Source organism: Juglans regia, chromosome 14 (assembly GCF_001411555.2).
Source record: "Juglans regia cultivar Chandler chromosome 14, Walnut 2.0, whole genome shotgun sequence".
In the NCBI taxonomy this organism is placed as follows: Eukaryota; Viridiplantae; Streptophyta; class Magnoliopsida; order Fagales; family Juglandaceae; genus Juglans; species Juglans regia.
The window spans coordinates 25,055,319-25,070,358 of record NC_049914.1 but is presented as its reverse complement, the minus strand read 5'-3'; the positions used below and the strand labels follow the sequence as shown (position 1 = coordinate 25,070,358).

Here is a 15,040-nt window from a genome sequence, read left to right as displayed (position 1 = left end):
AAAAAAATACCTAGGCGGCATGGTCGACTTACCCAATGTCTCTTTTTCTATTTTCGAAGGTGTGTGAATATAACCATTTGCATGTGCCACCTCAAGTGCAAGTGAGTCTCGCGCATATCCATTTATTTTAGGCTGTGTCTGGGCAGTGGAATGTTGAGAAATAATTCCACATTATCTGTGGGTAAGGTGTTGAACATGTTTATAAGTAATGAACAATCCTCTATTGTAAAACCGGTTTTATGAGTGAGTTAGGCCAATGAATTTCATAATGATATCAGAGTCTACCACAGGACGAATGAGGGCCCACACTATTTACCCTGTGGCAAGGACAAAAAAAAAATACTAGCCTGCACGTGAGGGAGGGTGTTGAAGAATAATATCACATTGTCTGTGGATAAGGTATTGGGCATATTTATAAAGAATGAGCAATCATCTTTTCTAGAACCAGTTTTATAAGATGAGTTAGACCCATGAAATTTTTCATTTTATTAGAGCCTGCCATAGGACGAATAGGGGCTCACACTACTTACTCCATGACAAGGACAAAAAAAATACTGGCCTGCACATGAATGAGGGTGTTGAGAAATAATCTCACATTGCTTGTGGACATGTTTATAAGAAATAAACAATCATCTCTTGTAGAACCGGTTTTATAAGATGTTAGGCCCATGAATTTCTTCATGGTATCAGAGCCTACCACATGAAGAATGAGGGCCCATACCACTTATCCTGTGACAAGGAACAGAAAAAAATACTGGCCTACATCTGAGGGAGTATGTTGAGGAATAATCCTACATTATCTGTGGACAAAGTCTTGAGCATGTTTATAAACAATGAACAATCATTTATTATAGAATCAGTTTTAGAAGATGAGCTAGGCCCATAAGTTTCTTCATGGAGATCACTCTACAACTATTCATTATTATTTAATATTTTATCATTATTTTTCACTATTATTCAATATTTTATCGTTATTTTTTTATTACTATTTACAAATCATCTGAGATCACATTAATACTCGAACGTGCACCTAGATTTGGAGCTCTTTAGAAACTGTCTACTATACTCCCTTTGAGTAATGAATACTTGTATATCGTTAATGAAAAAAATTACTTAGTAGATCACTTGAATGCCTGCGACACCAAATTAAGAAATTACCTGAATAGAAAAGACTAAAGAGAGAGGAAAAAATTAAGTGACCTATACGTTCAACAAGTATATCATTAGAAGATCACATGAAAATGATATGATTCAAAGTATTCAAAACTAGATAATGCACTTAGATATTCTATAAAGAAAGGACAATGTTAAAACTAGTTATTATTAAAATGATTATAAAAACTAATTTTCTAATTAGGGCGTTACAAAGTCTCTGTTGATATGATTTATAATGATTTAAGGAAAACCTAAGTTACATCTAAACTTATAATCTAAAAGACTAGTCAAGGTTATAAATAGAGTTTATTTGAATTATTATAAAGTCTAGTTCAACCTAATTAGAACCAATATTAGACTTGATTGCACTTTCTATTCAAGAAAGAAGTGTCTCTAAATCCAAGCATGTAAGCAATCTCCCATATATTCCATTTCTAATTGGAGCTTACGTGCATATAACAGCTATCATAGTGTAATTGTAAAGCCCATCCTAATGCAGGCCCTGCACCACTCTATATGCACTAAAGTAAATCATATATAGGTTCCATTCTCTCTCTCTCTCTCTCTCTCTCTCTCTCTCTCTCTCTCTCTCTCTCCATGCACCTCTGACCATGTGGATTTATTTCTAAAAATTTAGAGGGATTTTAAACCTAAAGAATGTTAGAAAATTGAATTACTAAGAACAAGCAAACCAAAACGTACGTATTCTTATTATTAAGTTGCTCTTTGTTGGCAGTCTGAAGATCCTCCTCCTTTTATTGCGTTGAAGATTCTTCCAATTCGTTGTTAGTAGAATATGTTTGTGATATGATCTTCTTGCTGCCAAGATTTCGACTCGGTACTCATTGAACAGATTAGTCCACTAAGTATTGACCATTGCTCAATCTAACCTCTCTTTGGTAAAGTTAGAGTCTTTAGACTTATTACTCCAAGTGAATTTGTCACATTTCCATCCTGAGTCATTCAAGTTATTATACTCGATAACTTGTCTAAACTCCTCTATTTGTTTTTCAGGCCTTTGTCTTCCTCCTTGCTTTTCCATTTGAGATAATATCTCATTACAATCTTCAATAACACACCAAGCCTTATCAAAACTAGGTTTTAGTAAGGACAACAAGACCCATGTTTCACTTCTTCTATTTGTTTCAGGATGCCCATAAAAACCAGTGAGAAACCACTAGACTCTATCTTCCTAATCAGTAATTTGAGCATGAATATGATGTTGGGAATAATTCACAATCTCCACAGCAAAGCCATTATTCCATAGCAAAGCCAGACCCATTTTTCTTCCCATAGAATCAACTACAAAACAAGAGTCAAATCCCAATCTTCTTTTAATAGACTCAAATCTTGTGTTTCTTAGTTTTGTGTCCATGAAAAACATTAAGTTGGGTTTCTTTTCTCTGACTAAAAGACAGAGATCATGAATCGTCCAGGAGTTCTTAATCCCTCGAGAGTTCCAGCTTAAGTGTTTCATGATAATTGGAGGAGCTGACTAGCAGCCTCGGCCACTGGCTTATCCAAATTACACCCATTATCTTCTTCATACCTTCTTTCTGTTTTCAAAGTTCCTTGGTTTACACTGTCACCATTGTCCTCATCCAGATTACATTTTTTCCCAACACTGAAACAGACATATTGTGTACCTTGAATTCTAGCCCGCCTTTTCCAGCATTATTTGGTTCTTCCTCTTGGTACCACTGCTAGTCTGAGTGTCATTTCAGTGTGATGACCAATGCTACATTATAATTTGTGCATTGTCATGGGTCTTTCTACTTGCATTTTTGAACTCACCATCTTGGGCCCATTGTTCTTAAACCCATCATCCCGATACAATAACTGTATCAATATACTGGATTAGAACCACTGCTATCTACCACTGCCTTCGTGTTCAAAAGTTGACATATCTGATTCCTTTTCCAGTACTGCTACAAGCAGATTTGTGCTTGTATGTGCACACCGCTGATGTGGCATTTTTCCACGTCATCCTTTATATTAAATAAAAAACTAAAACTAAAACTAAAACTAAAGACCTTCGGCTGCTACCTAGAACATATGTGATTTCTCTCAAATCTCTCCCCCTCTTTCGTCTCTCTCAAATAGGTGTAGGTCTGTTGGCTGCTACCCACTCCTCGACGTCGAACCAGGTAAGATCCTTTGACAAAGCTTTTTTTGTTGTTAAGAGGGATTACGGTTCTATAATCGGCGTAGGGACATGGAGGTTCTTCGCATTGATGGAAGGAAGCTGGAGGTACAAAAGGCTAGGATTTTTTTCATTGAAATGCATCGTTTCATGAGTTTGTGTTGGTGAGGAATGCATTTGAGGATTGATCTATGAAACGCTTTGTTTCAGTAATACATGCTGGACACTGTGCACGAGGCCTCCCCCAAGTATGCTTGACTTTAGCATTTTTCAAAACCTAATTTGGCAATTTTTCATACCAAAATTTGTTTCCTTTTATATTGATCTCCCCTATATTTTATTTAAATTTTAACTTTTATCTCGTCTATATAACCAAATAATAGGAATCTCCACCACGCAGCCCATGAGAGATGAGAAAGAGACAGTGTAACATATCTGATTGGTAGTGTTAGGATGACTAGAAAATATGAGAGAAAATGTAAGAAAATAGGTCAAATTCGAGGTTGACACAGCCTTCAAAAGAAAGAGAGAAAAGAGAACAAGAAAATATTTTCATTAATGATTATGGATGTCCATACAATTTCATCATTCTACTAAATATACTCATTTTCTAACCAATAAGCCAAAACGCAGCAAATAAAGCAAAAATTATAACTAAGGCCAAAATACACGGCCAACTCCCCAAACAAAAGGCCAAAAGGCCAAACAGACAGCAAGTAAATGGGCCAAGGCCCTACTTCAACAGAAATCCTACAAATAAAAGAGATGATGGCTTTGGGCCATAGGCTGAGCCCAACAACTAAACTCCTATTATCCAATACAAACCCATTATGAATTTGGTCCCTATTGTCACAGTCACAAATATGTGACAAACCCTACCCCTTCAAGCACCTTGTCCTCAAGGTGCGATTAAGCTTCAATCCTTCTCTTGTAGCTGAGGCAAGCTTCTTCCTTATTTGAAAGGCATCAAGGCATCCATCATATACTGATGCAGTACTAGCACACAAGCGTGACTCACTTTCCTCATCAGTCAACCACAAGCCAAAATCAATGACTTCCTTCAGCAACTCATATACAAGCACCCCGTTTTTGTGCAACAAATCTTCATTGAGTACACCAAAGTAATCTTTGATGACACCTGCAATACTCTGTAGCACTCTGATATTAGACCCTTGCTTCATTCCTCTATCAAATGGCTTAAAAACAACATTAAGTGGCAAAAAGTCAAGCAGTCGAGTTCAAATTTCTTAGCTCCTAAAGCTTCCAAAACCACGACAGCAGCTTGGGAAAACGTCAAACTAATGTTGATCAAGGAGACCACATCCTCCAAACATCGAGCTAGCATACCATTCCTGTTCGATTTTCCATCCTATTGAGTAATGTGCAGTTTATCCTTTGAGAGAATTGGAGCGATGGAGACGACGAAAATAGCAACAACAACAAGTACGGGAACAACCGAGGAAACAGCAGCGGAGAAGGAGGGGGAAGAGCGGGGAACGCGGGGGACAAGAACAGGGAGGAGGCGATGGTGGTGCTGGCGGAGGCGGGGTGACTCTTGGAGAGCATGTCAAATGATCTGAGGGCGGCGGTCGAGGCCGGGAGGATCCCGGGATCGGTGATCGACCGGTTCTTAGAGCTCGAGAAGTCGGGGCTGTTTTGCTGGTTGATGCAGTTCGGCGGCTTCAAGGAGCGCCTTTTAGCCGACGACCCATTCCACGCCGTGGTCGGAATCGAGTACTGCGTCGGAATGTTCACCATGGTACGGAGTTTTGTATATAAACTGTGATTCATTTTACGAGAACTTGTATATATGCTTTTCATGATAGGAGAAATTCGTACCTACGTGTGTAATGTAGGTGATCCTTGAGTAATCATCAATGAAAGATATAAAGTACGATGCACCTCCGCATGATTTAGTGCGAGACAAGCCCCATAAATCCGAGTGACTGCAGTCAAGTATGCCTTTACCCGTGTGACTCCCGGCCTTGAAGCTTCGCTTATGATGCTTCCCATAGACACAATACTCACAAAATCCCTTGTCACTAAGCACATCTTGGGAATAAGTTCCCTTTTCATCAAGATCTCCATACCTTATTCACTGATGTGACACAATCTTCTATATCTTCTATGCTATAACGCACTGGAAATTCATCACGTTCTATCACCATTTGTGCACCAACAACCGTGCTTCCAAGCAATTTATACAAGTTTCCAACCCCTTTCATGACAACCAAAATACCTTTTCAGACTGTAATAACTTCAGCTTGCCCAGTGTATATGTAGCCACGAGAATCGAGCTCTGAAATTAAAACCATGGATATTTGGGAAAAAGAATGATGGAAGGGTTTTAGGTAATTAATTTTATTTGATGATATATGAACAAACTTTTTTCTAATTCATCGGAAGTTGATTCAAAATTTCAGCTAAATGAGGAAGGATTTAGTATTTACATGTGGTTTTTATTACATTGAAAGAATATGTAATGCAGTGTGCGGACATAGAATTTAATTTTTAGGTATTCTGGAAATATCAAGTTGGCTGATGATTAACATTGAAAAATATATATATGGACTGGGGCAAAACTTGGCCTGTTGAATCAATGGGGAACATGAGTGAACCATAATCTCATCTTATCATCATGGCAAACCAGGAAGAGTTCTTTTGCTGGACACCTAGTTATGCTCTTCTGTTGGAAAACAGGTCTAGAGAATTTTTTCAAAGAGCTTGAAATTGTTTTTGCAGATCGATGTGGTATGGATCATTCCATCAAATATATGCTCCATTAATTTGCGTCTACCCCAATTGTTATTTACGCCAAGTCTTTTGCCTATGTTGTCGACGCTTGTGATTTATCTCATAGTGGCTTCTTGTAATTTAATATCACCGTAGGTTTGGCCTTACATCATTAAATGCAACTGGGTATGATCTAGAAGAGGTGCCCTGGTGTATGCTCCTTTGTGTACAAGAAATTATATGTTATCTTCATGCAATATGTTCGTTCAGATTCCTCTCTTTTGTCATAAATGTACTTAGATCCATAAAAATGGTTTAGTTTAATATATAGTTGCACCATTTGGTATAAAACATACGATTCCCTACTGAGGTGCGTCATTTGCTTAGATTGTCTTTTATAAGAGTTTTTTGGCCATCGTTTCAATTGATTGGTACTGCATGTGTAAGGGGAGTGGTGAGCCCATTGATCATCTTTTACTCTTTTGTGAGATTGCTTGTGTGGAGTGACTTCTTTAGATAGGTTGGTTTGGCTCAAGTCTTATCCATAGAATTGTAGGCTATTTTATTCTTGAGAGGGTTAAGTGGCAGTACGCAAGTTGCATCAGTGTGAAAATGGTTTCAATTTGTCTCATATGATTTATTTTCAAATAAAGGAATGATAGAATGTTTGAAGACTGAAGAGGAGCTCAAACCATTATTTTTCAGCATTCTCCTCCTTTAGACTGCTTCAAAAGACTTTAATGGGCTTAACTTTCATAGTTTTCTTGTATCTGTTTTATCCTTCTAGTGGAGTTCTCTCTTGTATACATCCTGTGTAATCGTGTTCACCTTTTACGCTTTTTAATAAAGGTTTCTTGCTTATAAAAGTTTCTTTTGGCCTTTCACAACCTAGATTGGTTGAGTGGTTTCATTTGTTTCAGATTGTTTCGTTTTCAAGAACTAAACTATTAAAGAGTGAATTGAAACGAATAGTTTGGTAAAATCATCCATGCCATGGGAATTGAGGGCTCTTTTGGTCAAACCCGCATCCTTTATACCTTGCTGCATGGATGATAAAATCTGAACTGTTTAATTAAGAATAACTGCTATGATTTTTACTACACCATCTAAGTAATCAAAAGCACTTACGTATAACTATTCAGAGGAATATTTCTTATAAAAAAAAAAAAAACTATGTTGAAGAATATTGCATCCTACTGATTATCTTTTGCAGTAATCCTTGTCTTATTTTGAATATGTACTTTCTGTCATTACCTTTCATGGGTAATGGCAATAATTGCAGATTCCGTGCTCGTTTCTTTTCCTGCCCCTACTGTTTCTCTCCGACCACCACTTGCAACTAGTGCTGGAACAATTGCCAAGTTCTTCCATAACTGCCCTGATAATGCATTCCAGGTTATATTTTTTGCCCTCTAGACTAATGCAGCAACTTGCATGTTGCCAAGCTTATTTGAATTGAAGATACACATTTTATTACATTGTCCTCAAAATCTGTCCACAGGTTGCTCTTGCCGGAACCTCAAATTCTTTTCTACAGAGATTAGGGGCTGTGGTGGTGAGCAAACGGCTTCCATATTTGCCTGCTTAAATGGATCCCAAAATTTGGGTTTGAAGTTAACAATGAAATCGCATGTTTTACATTTGCTGGTTTTGTTTGTGTAACGTAATGGGACAAAGCTTTTTGCAGTTGGCACAGCTTCATCACTTGTTAGTAGTTTGCAATCAATGTATATTTTTTTTCCTGGTTTGTTCTTGAGATCAAGATGTTGAGGATTTTTGCATATAGTGGCATATGTAGTTAAGGCTTTAGACTTAGACAAGGTTGGTTGGGTTTAGGTGCAACCCATGTCCAAACTCAAGGAATGAATGATTACCCATGAAAGGATTGCCTGACCATTCCTGTCTTGATTTCTAAGTGTTGGACCTAACCTCAAGTTATGGTAAGATAATTCATTTATGCAAAAAAGATAATTTGGACGTGGGTAATCATTCATATTAATGAAACTTACTTTTACAGATAAAAAAAAAGATAATTGATTTATTATGACTCGCGGAGTGGTTATCTTCATAGTTTCAGTGTGCTTTGTCAAGTTTCCCCATTGTAGTTTTGCTCTTTATGTTATCTATAGTCACTAAAATGAAATGATTTTCCATCTGAGATATAACCCAAAGCTGCCCCCAATCCTCGACTGAAAACTTGACGGATTGAGGTATACTAAAAGAAAGGATTAACTCTAGTTCTAGAAATTTTCGATAAGATTCTACATGATCTCAATAAAATAGCTGGGGAAATAATGTATATGGATTACTAAAGCATGCACTTCCTTTTCAGATTTGACTAATATTGATCACTCTTTCTCTAACTTTTGTTGCAAAGGTTTTTTATCATCATTTTTCTTAAGAAAATGTTATGCAAGTTGGAGCACCATTAATGCAAAATGCTGGAATTTAATGTGTTTTGCTTAGTTAAAGTTGGGACAGCAGTTATGAATGCATTGATCAATGCAAGGAAAGCTGTTGATAAGTCTTATCCGGTTGAAGTGGAAAACGTGCCCATACTATCCACAAGCGCAGCTTATGCTGTCTAGCACTTACAATGAAACCTTTCTAGTTTATCCTGTGAAAAAAACATGTCCTGCCTGATTAGAGTGTCAACCATTCTTAGTGTCGAGGAAAATAAATAAAAAGTTCAACCTTCTCTCTCTCTCTCTCTCTCTCTCTCTCTCTCTCTCTCTCTTGCTTTCTGTTTATTTTGATGGGTAGACCTTTGAATATAAATATATCAAAAATATTATCATACCTTCTTTTCAATAGAAAACAATGTTTATAATGTGCTTTTTCAGCTTCATTTTCCATACTATGGGAAACTTTTTGTTTTTATTTTTATTTTAATTTTTTGTATAAAATTTATCAACCAATTACATATTTGAAACTGGAATCATTGAGAAAGAATGGGGAAGGCATGTTAACATATCATTCAAGAATTATGTTGTGGTCCTCATCTCATCTGAACATATATGGGCAAAGAGATTATGTTGCTGAGCTATAAAGACGCCATTACAAACGAGGCCCCAAAAGCTTTCTTAGGAGATACAATGGAATGACTGATTCTGTGAGACATGTAAAAGTTTCCTTTGTTTTTCGTTTTTAATAAGAATATGTAAATTCTTCCTTAACTTGGTCTAAGTAATATTCTTGCCTGTTACTGTGAAATAGAGCAAAGGAGTACGCTCTTTGTTGAATGCAAAGTATTTATCACGGATGTAATTCTGTTGACAGGTATCGAGTCTTAGTTGGTGTTATTGAACAGTAGATTCTGAATACTTTGCTACACCATCGCAAACTTATGCTGAGTGCCATTTACTCTGCTGCTCAGACAGGTAACACATTCTTGGGTTCATTATTGTGGAACTTCTCTCTCCCCTCAGATGTCCTTTAAATATTCGTTTATCCTCCCTCGATGACTCACTCTTTTTATTGTTGTTGCATTTGGTGGACTTTCTTCCTCAGTTACCTGCTGGTTAAGGTACGAATGGAGGTTTTCTTCAGTTTTTGTATTTTCTTCTTCTTCTTTCTTATTCTCTCATCTTTGGGTCTAATCTGTGAGTTAGGGAGGTTGAAGTTTCTGTGAATAGATGGCTTAGATTTAGGGTTGTGTTTTGGTCAATTAAAATTAGGGGTTTATTGTATTGGGTTTAATTTGTTGACAAATCATTGAATCGAGAAATGAACCAACATCACTTTTTAAGTTCATATTAGTGCGAAAGTGTCTTGAATCTCTTGAGATGTTATCAAAGGTCGTTACCAATGATACCATGTGTTGTTTTGTTGTCGAGGAAAAAAAAAAAACATCACTTTCTCTTCTTCTCCATTGCTGAGATAATCTATTGAACTGTATCCTTATATGCTTTTGCGAATGTGACTGGCACAAGTATTAATACTATCAAAGGATAACTTTAATTCTAATTTTTATAATTACTATCATGACTTTGAAAGATTTGATACATCCATTAAGTTTTTGGTGGATTTTTTCTTTCTTTCTTGTACTTCCTTTTTTGTTTTTCTTGGAATATCTTGTTATAATTTTTAAATTCTCATACTATTGTAATTCTTGTTGCAGCAAAGTTCCTTCTTGGCTTACTACTTTTGCACCAGCAGATGCTCTCACCATGAAAGAGGAAGCCTGGAATGCATTCCCAGAATGCAAATCAGGTTTGCCCAGCCACTAACAGTTGACGGCTAAAGAAAAGTTCAAGAGAAATTTCATTTTTTCCCTTCTTCAATTAGATCATTATTTGCTTATCTTTGTCTATTTTTTGTTGTAGTTGAAGTTGTCCTGTCATGAAAATCTGTTGGCTGAATTAGACATTGTATTTGATAGGTTACCAGTCTAAAATTTGTTGCTCGAGGTGATTTTTTGTTAACTGTCTCAGCAGACAAGGTAAGCATTTGGTTTCCAAATTTGTAGTTATGAATCATGAATGTTGACATGCACGGGTTGTTCTTAAGAAAAGGAAACTTTTTTTTTTTCAGAAATTTATTGTTATGTTATTTTGGACAATAATGTTTCCTTGACCATTAGATTAAGTGTGTACGGGTGATTTTGTAAATCTTATTGACCATTTGATTAAATATATGTAGCGAACCTGAATTGCAAATATTAATCTGGGTGCAACCCAGAGGAAATCATTAGGTACTGGTTTAAGCTCTGATGGCATTTTAAGCTGCAAGTGAAGATTTAAGCATTATTATCAGAGGTAAGTACTCTATGTCTAACACAGTTGTATCAAATCTTTGATCCAATCCAAAACTATTTACAATAAGAAATTACGCTAGACACACCATAAACTCCTGCAGCTAAATACGGTGAAACTCTAATAAGATGGAACTCTAATTAAAATTCATATACATAATAGAAACACTACCTGGTGATGTGATTCCATGGAAGTTGAAATCACCCACGAGTTTCCATAAGTTAACCTCCTAAACCAAGAAATACAATTATATTTAAACAAGAAGGGAGGTCATAACCATGAAAAGAGCATGAATCCTACATTACTTAGAAATGCTAAGAGATATCACCTCTCATGATGGCTTGTCATTTGTCGTTGGCATGATCACACTCAACCAGCCATAATAGTTAATTGGACTCTAATTTTTCCTTTGGGTTAGTTTCCTTTCTTTTTTTTTTTCCACGAAAGTGAAATCTCCATTTATTATTGGCTTTAAATATGTAGCAGCATGCTTTTTGGCTGAAATTTCTGACAAACAGAAAAGTTGATGCACTCAATCTAATATCTAAAAAAGAATACCTTATTTCTGTTTTGATGCCTTTGCAGGTATATGAACACATAACATTTGAAATGAGAAACATATATCCCTTGGGTGTTTTTGTTAACCAGCCTCCATCAGTAAAAAAATGTTATAATTTTTATTATTTTGCTATCCTCTATTCAGAGTGTTTTTGTTAAGAACTCGATAAACTTGGGTGGCTTTTGCAAACCATTTTAGATTGTAAAGACCCATGGCCCTTTAACTTTAACTTTAAAATTATGAACATATGTTCTCTACCTTGCTTTTTCCCGTGGATTATGTCTAGATCCCCGTTCCTAATTTCTATTTGTTGTGGAGAATTTGATATTTGCTTCTTCTTAAATCACTTGATCTAAAATACTGTATAGCTCATATTTTTCTTGGAATTTTTATAATGTGTCCTTTTTTCTTCATAGTCTCTATTTGTCAGTAGTTAACATTCATTAGCTTTTATGTGTGCTAGAGCTATATTGGCAGAGTATTCTGGTCCTGTTCTTGGAGTATTGTCTGCAATGTTATATGGATGGAGAGGCCGTGTCTGGAAGAAGGTATTTCTCTCTAATATGCTTGGTTGTCATTGATTTTAGGGTGTATGATGTTTGAATAATGCTGATCATATCAGTTAAAGATCATAATCTTAGAGCATGTAAGCTTTGGTTTTGTTTCTGACATGTTTTTCTTTTTTCTGTTTTCATCCAATGCTTAACATGAATGCAAGAGTTTTGCAACACATAGGGTAAATGACAATATCAATCGAAGTTTTATTAGGAATTAATAAAAACCATCTACATGAATCCGGTAGAAAATGTCATTTAAATACATAAATTTAGCTGCCAAAACTAGCTAGATCATCATCCTATATAAAGGTCAAGTCCAGTAATAATACTAAAGTTCCCTCATCAAGTTAAAGATCAGTCGTTAGACTCTTCACTGCCATTAATATCATCAGGATTATTATTTGCGACACTATCCACATACGACTCTTGGTAAAAGCTATAACTACTAGGATCCAATTGAGATGGCAAACTCATCCACAGATCCTCTTGGAATTCACTCGGTTCATTTAGATAGTTAGACCCAAAGACTGTCTGATCCGGGGAATTATCAGCCCAGTTGGGCCATCCAATTGGTGGAACCATCGTGGCAGGAAGATCAAGAGGACTTGCATAATTGAAGTAGTCATTGAAAGTAGCCCCAGTATCAAGAGCATGAGCGTTACTGCATTGAGCAGCAGATTCTGGCTGCTGGAACCCATTTTGGAAGGTACTGGCCGTGGTGATCTGCATATTATCCCGGGCACCTATTATTGGTACTTCAACATCAGCAATGGCGGCAGCTTCGAGATTTCCACAATTCATCTTATCTATATGCTCATCATCTCCCCCATCATAATCATCTAGCATAGAAGTTGAACCAACCATCGCAGGAACATTATCTTCAATTTGAATTTTGATTGATTTAACGGGTTTTTTATAAATCCTGCATAAGACCCAGTCATCCAACTGCATGGTACAAGATTTAGTGCTGATGATGGTCAGTTTTTGAGAATAGAATTAAGAGCCTTAAAACGAACATATATGTTAATTAGTAAAAGGATGAAAAACTACATACCCTCATGCCATTTGAGCCTCTTCCGCTACAGGGTGAATCCTCGACTCTAAATTCGTGCATAATCCAGTTGGTCTTTTTACCCTTTGGAGCCTTTCCTATATAAAAAACCAATGCCTTCCTATACCCAACTACGGTTCCCTTGGATTTGATTTTCCTGTCAGCTCCCGTGGCTTTCCAATATCCATCACCAGCAGCTCGATTTGGCCGTCTTCCATTTCGATACTTTCGATCTCTTGGGGTGAAAATGTATAATTGATCTTCTTGATAATCCTTGTATTTTGCTTTTAATGGAAGAAATTCAAGTGTTACTTTCTAGTTCAACTTTTGATCTTTAATATGAAATAGTCTTAATTTAAGCTCAAAGTATGGAATGTCATGACTGTATGCACCACATGCAATATGCACTCACAAGCAAGATAATTAGTTCTACTTGATTAATTGCACATGATTCAGTCAAACGAAATGAAGCACTGTCAAACGCAATGAATTAAACAAAATTTAAGCTGAACATGAGTCAGAGTTAGCAAGTTGAGTACCATGAATATTTGTTTAATTTCATATATTTATTCTCTTCTAGTTTTGCTAAGTGCATTCGACATGGAAAGAAGAAGAAGATGGTTGATATCAGGAATGTTAGTGCCAAGAAAAACAAGCACATCAAGAAAATTAAGGTATCTGCACAATATCTACCATGATTCTCGCATTCAGATTATAAATAATTAGCAAGAAACAAACTTTATATCATGCAAAGTTATGTTCAAACCTCCACCATCAGTACAATAAAATCAGTACTACCTACCTGCAAGAAAATCTGGATTATGTGCATATAGGTTAACTTCCACTATGTTGTTAATTGGCAGGGGCTGGTTCCATGCTTTCTTCTCCAAGTAAAAGACGATGAGCTCTTCGTCTGTTGGGAGGAATCTGTACCCGGGAGGTTTGTTAAAAAATTCAGCTTGTTCCTTAGTCTTGTTGTTGCTATTGAAATTGCCGTTCTCAACCTCCATGGCACGAAGTAATTGCAGCAGACTCTTCTCTCTCTATAAATAAATGTATTTTTAATAGAGTGGTGGTAGCGCCAATGGTGTATAATTCTTCTTTTTAAATATTTGAATCAATGGTCCACTTCTACCGATTTTTGAGTCTTCAGACTTATCCTTCGGTTTGGATTGTTTTTCCTTTTTTTTTGGATACTTCCAGGATTTATCTCAAGAATATAACTGATCCATACTTCAAAAATTATATAATGATCAGTGACGACCTTGAGTATGTGCCCATATATAATTTTTTAAATGGTCCCTTGTTCTGTTATTAACTACAATAAAATTAGATATAGAAAAAAGAAGATAAAACAGTAAAGAGTGCAGAATATGTTCAAATTATCATCAAGATAATGTCAATGTACAACGATTAATTCAATTTAACTTAAATTATTATTATCTTTTATCTGTAGATATATAATGATTTGGATTCAAAAGTCCTCTCAACTAATTTCATCTAATCATTACAATTTTTTTAGGGTACTGCTATGGGTCCCGAATTCGGGACCCATTTTGTGTCCCGAATAAGCTTTTTATTTTTTTTGTTTTTTTATGTATTTTTTTAATCATCATAAATATTTTTTAAAAAAATAAAAAAATTACAACATCATTAAAAAATATTTTTTTAATCATTCAGTAAAAAAAAAAAAACAAAAACAAAAAAAAAAAATTTTCGGGACACACTTTGGGTCCCGAATTCGTTTCCCATTTTTTTAAATTTCAATATAATAATAATAATATTAAAATATAATATTTTATTTAATTTTTAATTTTTATCTCAACTAACTATCCAAATTTCCTAAATTTTGGTTGGAAAAGAAAATTAAAATAAAATTATATATCTCACGAATCAATAATTATTAAATAGATAAACATTTTTAAAATTTTTGCATTCTTATATATATATATATATATACAAACATAATTATTGGTATTACTTTACATAATAAATTATAGATTATGTAAAAAAAATGAATGAATAAAATATACTTTATTAGCATAATATTAATTCGGAACCTAAGATATGTGCATATATTCTTTTGAT

At 35.4% G+C, this 15,040-nt stretch overlaps 2 protein-coding genes across 8 annotated transcripts; one reads left to right on the top strand and one right to left on the bottom strand.

Moving 5' to 3' along the window:
* Window positions 1-4,165: 4,165 nt before the first annotated feature.
* LOC109019714 (protein RETICULATA-RELATED 4, chloroplastic-like) lies at window positions 4,166-13,931 on the top strand. Of its 7 annotated transcripts, XR_004798210.1 has the most exons (12): window positions 4,166-5,057; window positions 5,155-5,649; window positions 7,314-7,426; window positions 7,533-7,586; window positions 9,311-9,411; window positions 9,542-9,557; window positions 10,152-10,243; window positions 10,413-10,472; window positions 10,673-10,788; window positions 11,808-11,892; window positions 13,533-13,626; window positions 13,816-13,931. XR_004798210.1 is itself a non-coding variant. In XM_035684961.1 (4 exons), exons 1-3 carry the CDS (start codon window positions 4,863-4,865, stop codon window positions 7,573-7,575), a joined length of 351 nt encoding a protein of 116 aa, XP_035540854.1. In that variant the 5' UTR covers window positions 4,169-4,862; the 3' UTR covers window positions 7,576-7,586; window positions 8,504-8,762. The 7 variants fall into 7 exon arrangements, 2 of the variants coding, with proteins under 2 accessions (XP_035540854.1, XP_035540853.1); XR_004798208.1 differs by lacking the exon at window positions 5,155-5,649 and having other exon boundaries at window positions 4,169-5,057; window positions 10,357-10,472; XR_004798207.1 differs by lacking the exon at window positions 5,155-5,649 and having other exon boundaries at window positions 4,171-5,057.
* On the bottom strand, window positions 12,911-14,226 carry LOC118344435 (NAC domain-containing protein JA2-like). Its single transcript, XM_035684959.1, has 2 exons — window positions 13,755-14,226; window positions 12,911-13,236 (listed from the first exon to the last, which is right to left on the bottom strand). The coding sequence occupies exons 1-2, from the start codon at window positions 13,960-13,962 to the stop codon at window positions 12,929-12,931; spliced, it is 516 nt and encodes a 171-aa protein (XP_035540852.1). The 5' UTR covers window positions 13,963-14,226; the 3' UTR covers window positions 12,911-12,928.
* Between the last annotated feature and the right edge of the window lie 814 nt (window positions 14,227-15,040).